This window comes from Salvelinus alpinus, chromosome 14, assembly GCF_045679555.1.
Source record: "Salvelinus alpinus chromosome 14, SLU_Salpinus.1, whole genome shotgun sequence".
Taxonomy (NCBI): Eukaryota; Metazoa; Chordata; class Actinopteri; order Salmoniformes; family Salmonidae; genus Salvelinus; species Salvelinus alpinus.
This window is the reverse complement of record NC_092099.1, coordinates 38,410,902-38,420,623: the sequence shown is the minus strand read 5'-3', so window position 1 is coordinate 38,420,623 and position 9,722 is coordinate 38,410,902. Positions and strand designations below refer to the sequence as shown.

Here is a 9,722-nt window from a genome sequence, read left to right as displayed (position 1 = left end):
TCTCTCGCCCCCCCTCCTCCATCTCTACCTCTCACACCATTCTCTTTCTCTAACACCTCTCTCTCTCGCCCCCCTTCCTCCATCTTACCTCTCACACCATTCTCTTTCTCTAACACCTCTCTCTCTCGCCCCCCCTCCTCCATCTTACCTCTCACACCATTCTCTTTCTCTAACACCTCTCTCTCTCGCCCCCCCTCCTCCATCTTATCTCTCACACCATTCTCTTTCTCTCTCTCTCTCGCCCCCCCTCCTCCATCTTACCTCTCACACCATTCTCTTTCTCTAACACCTCTCTCTCTCGCCCCCCCTCCTCCATCTTACCTCTCACACCATTCTCTTTCTCTAACACCTCTCTCTCTCTTTCTCTAACACCTCTCCTCCATCTTACCTCTCAAACCATTCTCTTTCTCTAACGCCTCTCTCTCTCACCCCCCCTCCTCCATCTTACCTCTCACACCATTCTCTTTCTCTCTCTCTCTCGCCCCCCCTCCTCCATCTTACCTCTCACACCATTCTCTTTCTCTAACGCCTCTCTCTCTCTCGCCCCCCTTCTTCCATCTTCCCCTTTCCTCTCCCCCTTTCTCCCCTTCCATCCTCTCTCTCCTCTCCCAGTGGTATCTCTCTCCTTGTGTTGAAGCAGCAGTGGATCTCATCCCTCCAGCTCCAGTCCCTGAATGAGATCAGTGCTGGTAACGTGTACATCACCAATAACAGTCAGCTGTGCTACTACAACACCGTCAACTGGACCGGCCTGTTCAGAGCCAACAACCAGAAGGTCCTCATACGCAACAACAGAGACCCTAAAGAGTGCAGTGAGTCACACACACACACACACACACACACACACACACACACACACACACACACACACACACACACACACACACACACACACACACACACACACACACACACATAGAGGTACACACACACACACGCACGTGCACACATACAAACACATGCCCACACAGATGCACGCACACAAGCCTGTGTATACACAAACATACACACACACTCAACTAATTTCAGTCCTAACCCAATTTAGATCTGGACACTGTTTCTGATACTGTTTGTCAACATTGTACAGTCAAATCTTCTTAAATACAATGTAAAGATCTACAATTATGATAGAGTGCGGTGCAATTGGACTCATGAGAGAATTCAGTTACCACTGGTTCCTCTCCTACCAATATCTCAGCCTTAGGCATTCATTTATTATGTAATCAGTTACCACTGGTTCCTCTCCTACCAATATCTCAGCCTTAGGCATTCATTTATTATGTAATCAGTTACCACTGGTTCCTCTCCTACCAATATCTCAGCCTTAGGCATTCATTTATTATGTAATCAGTTACCACTGGTTCCTCTCCTACCAATATCTCAGCCTTAGGCATTCAGTTACAGGTAGTGGATAGAGCATTGGGCCAGTAACCGGAAGGTTGCTGGATCGAATCCCCGAGCTGGGTTAAATGCGGAAGACACATTTTAGTTTAATACATTCAGTTGGACAACTGACTAGGTATCTCTCTTCTCCTCACTCCTCTTCTCCTCACTCCTCTTCTCCTCACTTCTCACTCCTCTCTTCTCCTCACTCCTCTTCTCCTCTTCTCCTCACTCCTATTCTCCTCTTCTCCTCACTCCTATTCTCCTCTTCTCCTCGTATCTTCTTCTCCTCACTCCTATTCTCCTCTTCTCATCACTCCTCTTCTCCTATTCTCCTCTTCTCCTCACTCCTATTCTCCTCTTCTCCTCACTCCTCTTCTCCTCGTATCTTCTTCTCCTCACTCCTATTCTCCTCTTCTCCTCACTCCTCTTCTCCTCACTCCTCTTCTCCTCTTCTCTTCTTCTCCTCACTCCTATTCTCCTCTTCTCCTCTTCTCCTCGTATCTTCTTCTCCTCACTCCTATTCTCCTCTTCTCCTCACTCCTCTTCTCCTCACTCCTCTTCTCCTCTTCTCTTCTTCTCCTCCCTCCTCTTCTCCTCTTCTCTTCTTCTCCTCACTCCTCTTCTCCTCACTCCTCTTCTCCTCACTCCTCTTCTCCTCACTCCTCTTCTCCTCTTCTCTTCTTCTCCTCACTCCTCTTCTCCTCTTCTCCTCTTCTCCTCACTCCTCTTCTCCTCACTCCTCTTCTCCTCTTCTCTTCTTCTCCTCACTCCTATTCTCCTCTTCTCCTCACTCCTCTTCTCCTCTTCTCCTCTTCTCTTCTTCTCCTCACTCCTCTTCTCCTTTTCTCTTCTTCTCCTCACTCCTCTTCTCACTCCTCTTCTCCTCTTCTCCTCACTCCTCTTCTCCTCTTGTCCTCTTCTCCTCTTCTCCTCACTCCTCATCTCACTCCTCTTCTCCTCTTCTCTTCTTTTCCTCTTCTCCTCACTACTCATCTACTCCCTCCTCTTCTCCTCACTCCTCTTCTCCCATTCTCCTCTCTCCTCACTCCTTACTCATCTTCTCCTCACTCCTCTTCTCCTCTTCTCCTCACTCCTCTTCTCATCACTCCTCTTCTCCTCTTCTCCTCTTCTCATCACTCCTCTTCTCCTCTTCTCCTCTTCTCCCCTTCTCCACTTCTCCTCACTCTTATTCTCCTCACTCTTATTCTCCTCACTCTTATTCTCCTCACTCCTCTTCTCCTCTTCTCCTCACTCCTCACTCTTCTTATCCTCTTCTCATCACTCCTCACTCCGCTTCTCCTCACTCCGCTTCTCCTCACTCCTCTTCTCCTCACTCCTCTTCTCACTAATCTTCTCCGCACTACTCTTCTCCTCACTCCTCTTCTCCTCACTCCTCACTCCTCTTCTCCTCTTCTACTCACTCTTCTTCCCCGCTTCTCCTCACTCCTCTTCTCCTCTTCCCCTCTTCTCCTTTTCTTCTCTTCCCTCCTCAACAGTCTTCAGGTGTCACACACTGTTAGCTGGCTGACTTTGAGAAGTTGGACTGTGTCTATGAGTCAGACAGTTCTCCTTCACTATGTGTGTGTGTGTGTGTGTGTGTGTGTGTGTGTGTGTGTGTGTGTGTGTGTGTGTGTGTGTGTGTGTGTGTGTGTGTGTGTGTGTGTGTGTGTGTGTGTGTGTGTGTGTGTGTGTGTGTGTGCGTGCGTGCTCTTGTGTATTTGTGTGTGTGTGTGTGTGCGTGCGTGCAGGCGTGTTCCTGTGTATTTATGTGTGTGTGTGTGTGTGTGTGTGTGTGCGTGTGTGTGCGTGCAGGCGTGTTCCTGTGTATTTGTGTGTTTGTGTGTGTGTGTGTGTGTGTGTGTTACCCTAGCCATAGCACAAGGTGGAAAGACAGGCTCTACCCCCCAGCTGCTACCTCCCTACTCATTAGGGTTTTTATGCAGGCTGTGTAGTCAACCTCCTTTGATAAGGAGAAGAAAATAGAGACGGTAGCTTCGTGAATTGTTATCCATGCAAACTCACTTTAATTACTACTTAGCTTACGGCCCTAATCCATACATAATGCACTACTTTAAGATGTACACTATAGTAATACAGTACACTATTTTAAGTAGTGCATTTTCTATGTAGGGAATAGAGCGCTATTTGGGATGCAGCTTTACATCCACATGTTTAGGCCTCGTCTTGTCTTTATCCATGAAAAACGGGGATGAAACCAAACGGACCTGTGGGTCTTTCTTCCTCCTTTTCTTCTTATTTTTCATTCAGAAGTAGGATGTTGTGATGCATGATGGGTATTGTCTTCCGTTGACGTCGGCCCATTGTTGGAAGCCCTCTCTCGGCTCTGGTTACTTGGCTCGTTTGACAGTCCCCTCCGGCGTCTCCGCGTTTCCCTGAAGAAGGACCTGGCTCAGCGTTTGACGTCAATAGAGTCCAAACTGTGTGTTTTCAATGGGAGTCAGAAACTTTGATGTCGGCATCTTTTTTATCCCATTGCTGTATCGTTACAACTCTCTCTCTCTCTCTCTCTGTCTCTCTCTCTCTTTCTCTCTCTGTCTCTCTCTCTCTTTCTCTCTCTGTCTCTCTCTCTCTTTCTCTCTCTGTCTCTCTCTGACTCTCTCTCTCTCTGTCTCTCTCTGACTCTCTCTCTCTGACTCTCTCTGTCTCTCTCTCTCTTTCTCTCTCTCTTTCTCTCTCTCTGTCTCTCTCTCTCTGTCCCTCTCTGTCTCTCTCTCTCTCTCTCTCTCTCTCTCTCTCTCTCTCTCTCTCTCTCTCTCTCTCTCTCTCTCTCTCTCTCTCTCTCTCTCTCTCTCAATTCAATTCAATTCAATTCAAGGGGCTTTATTGGCATGGGAAACATGTGTTAACATTGCCAAAGCAAGTGAGGTAGGTAATATACAAAAGTCAAATAAACAATAAAAATGAACAGTAAACATTACACATACAGAAGTTTCAAAACAATAAAGACATTACAAATGTCATATTATATATATGCAGTGTTGTAACAATGTACAAATGGTTAAAGCACACAAGTTAAAATAAATAAACATAAATATGGGTTGTATTTACAGTGGTGTTTGTTCTTCACTGGTTGCCCTTTTCTTGTGGCAACAGGTCACAAATCTTGCTGCTGTGATGGCACACTGTGGAATTTCACCCAGTAGATATGGGAGTTTATCAAAATTGGATTTGTTTTCGAATTCTTTGTGGATCTGTGTAATCTGAGGGAAATATGTCTCTCTAATATGGTCATACATTGGGCAGGAGGTTAGGAAGTGCAGCTCAGTTTCCACCTCATTTTGTGGGCAGTGTGCACATAGCCTGTCTTCTCTTGAGAGCCATGTCTGCCTACGGCGGCCTTTCTCAATAGCAAGGCTATGCTCACTGAGTCTGTACATAGTCAAAGCTTTCCTTAAGTTTGGGTCAGTCACAGTGGTCAGGTATTCTGCCACTGTGTACTCTCTGTTTAGGGCCAAATAGCATTCTAGTTTGCTCTGTTTTTTTGTTAATTCTTTCCAATGTGTCAAGTAATTATCTTTTTGTTTTCTCATGATTTGGTTGGGTCTAATTGTGCTGTTGTCCTGGGGCTCTGTGGGGTGTGTTTGTGTTTGTGAACAGAGCCCTAGGACCAGCTTGCTTAGGGGACTCTTCTCCGGGTTCATCTCTCTGTAGGTGATGGCTTTGTTATGGAAGGTTTGGGAATCGCTTCCTTTTAGGTGGTTGTAGAATTTAACGGCTCTTTTCTGGATTTTGATAATTAGTGGGTATCGGCCTAATTCTGCTCTGCATGCATTATTTGGTGTTCTACGTTGTACACGGAGGATATTTTTGCAGAATTCTGCATGCAGAGTCTCAATTTGGTGTTTGTCCCATTTTGTGAAATCTTGGTTGGTGAGCGGACCCCAGACCTCACAACCATAAAGGGCAATGGGCTCTATGACTGATTCAAGTATTTTTAGCCAGATCCTAATTGGTATGTTGAAATTTATGTTCCTTTTGATGGCATAGAAGGCCCTTCTTGCCTTGTCTCTCAGATTGTTCACAGCTTTGTGGAAGTTACCTGTGGTGCTGATGTTTAGGCCGAGGTATGTATAGTTTTTTGTGTGCTCTAGGGCAACGGTGTCTAGATGGAATTTGTGGTCCTGGTGACTGGACCTTTTTTGGAACACCATTATTTTGGTCTTACTGAGATTTACTGTCAGGGCCCAGGTCTGACAGAATCTGTGCAGAAGATCTAGGTGCTGCTGTAGGCCCTCCTTGGTTGGTGACAGAAGCACCAGATCATCAGCAAACAGTAGACATTTGACTTCGGATTCTAGTAGGGTGAGACCGGGTGCTGCAGACTGTTCTAGTGCCCGCGCCAATTCGTTGATATATATGTTGAAGAGGGTGGGGCTTAAGCTGCATCCCTGTCTCACCCCACGACCCTGTGTGAAGAAATGTGTGTGTTTTTTGCCAATTTTAACCGCACACTTGTTGTTTGTGTACATGGATTTTATAATGTCGTATGTATGTTTTTTCTCTCTCTCTCTCTCTCTCTCTCTCTCTCTCTCTCTCTCTCTCTCTCGCGCTCTCTCTCTCTCTCTCTCGCTCTCTCTCTCTCGCTCTCTCGCCCTGGTCGCCCAAAGTGAAGCACTGGAACAGAGATGCTTTTGTTTCACACGGATCGCAATGCTTTCATGCCCTTTATTTTTCTCTCTCTCTCTCTCTCTCTCTCTCTCTCTCTCTCTCTCTCTCTCTCTCTCTCTCTCTTTCTCTCTGTCCCTCTCTCTCTCTCTCTCTCTCTCTCTCTCTCTCTCTCTCTCTCTCTCTCTCTCTCTCTCTCTCTCTGTCCCTCTCTCTCTCTCTCTCTCTCTCTCTCTCTCTCTCTCTCTCTCTCTCTCTCTATCTCTCTCTCTCTTTCTCTCTCTCTCTCTCTCTCCCCCTCCTCTCTCTCGCGCGCATGCGCTTTTCATTTTCCCATTTCTTAATCATTCTGGACATGACACCAAAACACAAAATTCCCCCTGACTTACATTTGGCCTGAACCTCAAAGTCAGGGTGGAATGATTGTGACTGTAGCTCTTTCACAATGATTGTGACTGTAGCTCAAACACATGCAGTCTCTTTATGCTTCTCCGGTGGGAGGGGAAGCCAGTACAGAGCCAGTGGCAGGACAGAGCAGAGGGGTGCAGTGCTGAACTAGGCCAGGCCAGACAGCCTGTTGCTTGCTCTATGTTGCTGTAGACCTGCCAGACACCACATTCAGCCGCAAGGGGAATGGAAATCACTTCTGACATTTTGGCTACATCCCAAATGGTAGCATATTTGCTATGTAGTGCACTACTTTTGACCATTGTGCATAGGTCTCTGGTCAAAAGTAGTGCACTGTATTGGGAATAGGGTGCCATTTGAGACACAATCCGTTGTATGAGATAGTAGCCCCGCAGACCCTCAATATTCTCACAATGTTGTGTACTATGTTGGGTAACAATCTTAGAACCTAGAAACTAATCTGGAGTGTGGGCTGGCCAGCTCCTCCATTTGAACAGTCTGTCACGATAGTACCAACCATATATAAACGGAGCTGGTATTATTATGCACAGATAGTAGGCTACTCATGCTGCAGTGGTATGGCATCTGTCCTCTCATATCAGTTGAGTACAGAGATCCTATTTCCTGCACAGAGGGACGGTTGGACTTAAAGCCCTGTCTCTCTTGTTTCCTTCATCATTGTATTTGCCAGCGTTTGCTGATGCTGAAAATAGATGATAGAGTTAAGGGCAAATGTTCCACTTTCTGTCTTTCTTTTCCCCCCTTTTGTTTCCCCTTGTCTTATCGTTCGTCATCAGTGTTAGCTTGTACATCCAGGTGTTATTCAAGCTACTTTAGTACCCTGTCACTGTTTGGTCATCACTATTATAATGGAAGAACACAGCTACAGCTGGGTCCACATTCAGCTCCACAGTGTGCCTCCTCACAGACGTTGGGCATGTTTCTCCCTCTCTGCTGTAGCTCTGCTTTGTTAGATATATGCTCTAAATTCACTATGCACTTCTAACAAAGGGCTTTGATATAGATCTCCATGGTGGGTCTGGCTGCCGTTACCTGTTCCAGATGACAGACAGACAGTCCAGTCTAGACAATTAGCATTTGACCATGGATCCACCCTCCCTCAGATGGACAGAGAGGAGGACAGAGAGTTGGAACCACTGTTTTACTGACTGGCCTTATATGAACACACACTCTATTGTTTGGTTCAGCCAACTGCTGGGTTGCAAGCTTTAAAGCAAGGTTGGGTTATTGGTGCTGGGTTATTGGTGCTGGGTTATTGGTGCTGGGTTATTGGTGCTGGGTTATTGATGCTGGGTTATTGGTGCTGGTGTTGGTGTTGGGTTATTGATGCTGGGTTATTGGTGCTGGGTTATTGGTGCTGGGTTATTGGTGCTGGGTTATTGGTGCTGGTTATTGGTGCTGGGTTATTGGTGCTGGGTTATTGGTGCTGGTGTTGGGTTATTGATGCTGGGTTATTGGTGCTGGGTTATTGGTGCTGGGTTATTGGTGTTGGGTTATTGGTGTTGGGTTATTGGTGCTGGGTTATTGGTGCTGGGTTATTGGTGCTGGGTTATTGGTGTTGGGTTATTGGTGTTGGGTTATTGATGCTGGGTTATTGGTGCTGGGTTATTGGTGCTGGGTTATTGGTGCTGGGTTATTGGTGCTGGGTTATTGGTGTTGGGTTATTGGTGCTGGGTTATTGGTGCTGGGTTATTGGTGTTGGGTTATTGATACTGGGTTATTGGTGCTGGGTTATTGGTGCTGGGTTATTGGTGCTGGGTTATTGGTGCTGGGTTATTGGTGCTGGGTTATTGGTGCTGGGTTATTGGTGTTGGGTTATTGGTGCTGGGTTATTGGTGTTGGGTTATTGGTGCTGGGTTATTGGTGTTGGGTTATTGGTGCTGGGTTATTGGTGTTGGGTTATTGGTGCTGGGTTATTGGTGTTGGGTTATTGGTGCTGGGTTATTGGTGCTGGGTTATTGGTGCTGGGTTATTGGTGCTGGGTTATTGGTGCTGGGTTATTGGTGCTGGGTTATTGGTGTTGGGTTATTGGTGTTGGGTTATTGGTGCTGGGTTATTGGTGCTGGGTTATTGGTGTTGGGTTATTGGTGTTGGGTTATTGGTGCTGGGTTATTGGTGCTGGGTTATTGGTGCTGGGTTATTGGTGCTGGGTTATTGGTGCTGGGTTATTGATACTGGGTTATTGGTGCTGGGTTATTGGTGCTGGGTTATTGGTGTTGGGTTATTGGTGTTGGGTTATTGGTGCTGGGTTATTGGTGCTGGGTTATTGGTGCTGGGTTATTGGTGTTGGGTTATTGGTGCTGGGTTATTGGTGCTGGGTTATTGGTGCTGGGTTATTGGTGCTGGGTTATTGGTGCTGGGTTATTGGTGTTGGGTTATTGGTGCTGGGTTATTGGTGCTGGGTTATTGGTGCTGGGTTATTGGTGCTGGGTTATTGGTGCTGGGTTATTGGTGTTGGGTTATTGGTGCTGGGTTATTGGTGTTGGGTTATTGGTGCTGGGTTATTGGTGCTGGGTTATTGGTGTTGGGTTATTGGTGCTGGGTTATTGGTGCTGGGTTATTGGTGTTGGGTTATTGGTGCTGGGTTATTGGTGCTGGGTTATTGGTGCTGGGTTATTGGTGTTGGGTTATTGGTGTTGGGTTATTGGTGCTGGGTTATTGGTGCTGGGTTATTGGTGCTGGGTTATTGGTGCTGGGTTATTGGTGCTGGGTTATTGATACTGGGTTATTGGTGCTGGGTTTTTGGTGCTGGGTTATTGGTGTTGGGTTATTGGTGTTGGGTTATTGGTGCTGGGTTATTGGTGCTGGGTTATTGGTGCTGGGTTATTGGTGTTGGGTTATTGGTGCTGGGTTATTGGTGCTGGGTTATTGGTGCTGGGTTATTGGTGCTGGGTTATTGGTGCTGGGTTATTGGTGTTGGGTTATTGGTGCTGGGTTATTGGTGCTGGGTTATTGGTGCTGGGTTATTGGTGCTGGGTTATTGGTGCTGGGTTATTGGTGTTGGGTTATTGGTGCTGGGTTATTGGTGCTGGGTTATTGGTGCTGGGTTATTGGTGTTGGGTTATTGGTGCTGGGTTATTGGTGCTGGGTTATTGGTGTTGGGTTATTGATACTGGGTTATTGGTGCGGGGTTATTGGTGCTGGGTTATTGGTGCTGGGTTATTGGTGCTGGGTTATTGGTGCTGGGTTATTGGTGCTGGGTTATTGAGATATGAGGGTGGCAGGTAGCCTAGCGGTTAAGAGCGTTGGGCCAGTAATGGAAAGGTCACTGGTTTGAATGC

At 46.7% G+C, this 9,722-nt stretch overlaps 1 protein-coding gene across 1 annotated transcript in view; it reads left to right on the top strand.

The window, feature by feature from the left end:
- LOC139538902 (receptor tyrosine-protein kinase erbB-4-like) overlaps window positions 1-9,722 on the top strand; it is a 591,021-nt gene that overhangs the window by 441,581 nt on the left and 139,718 nt on the right. The window contains exon 12 of the mRNA XM_071341463.1: window positions 613-812. Within this exon, the coding sequence (XP_071197564.1) occupies window positions 613-812 (200 nt within the window). The remainder of the gene's footprint in view (window positions 1-612; window positions 813-9,722) is intronic.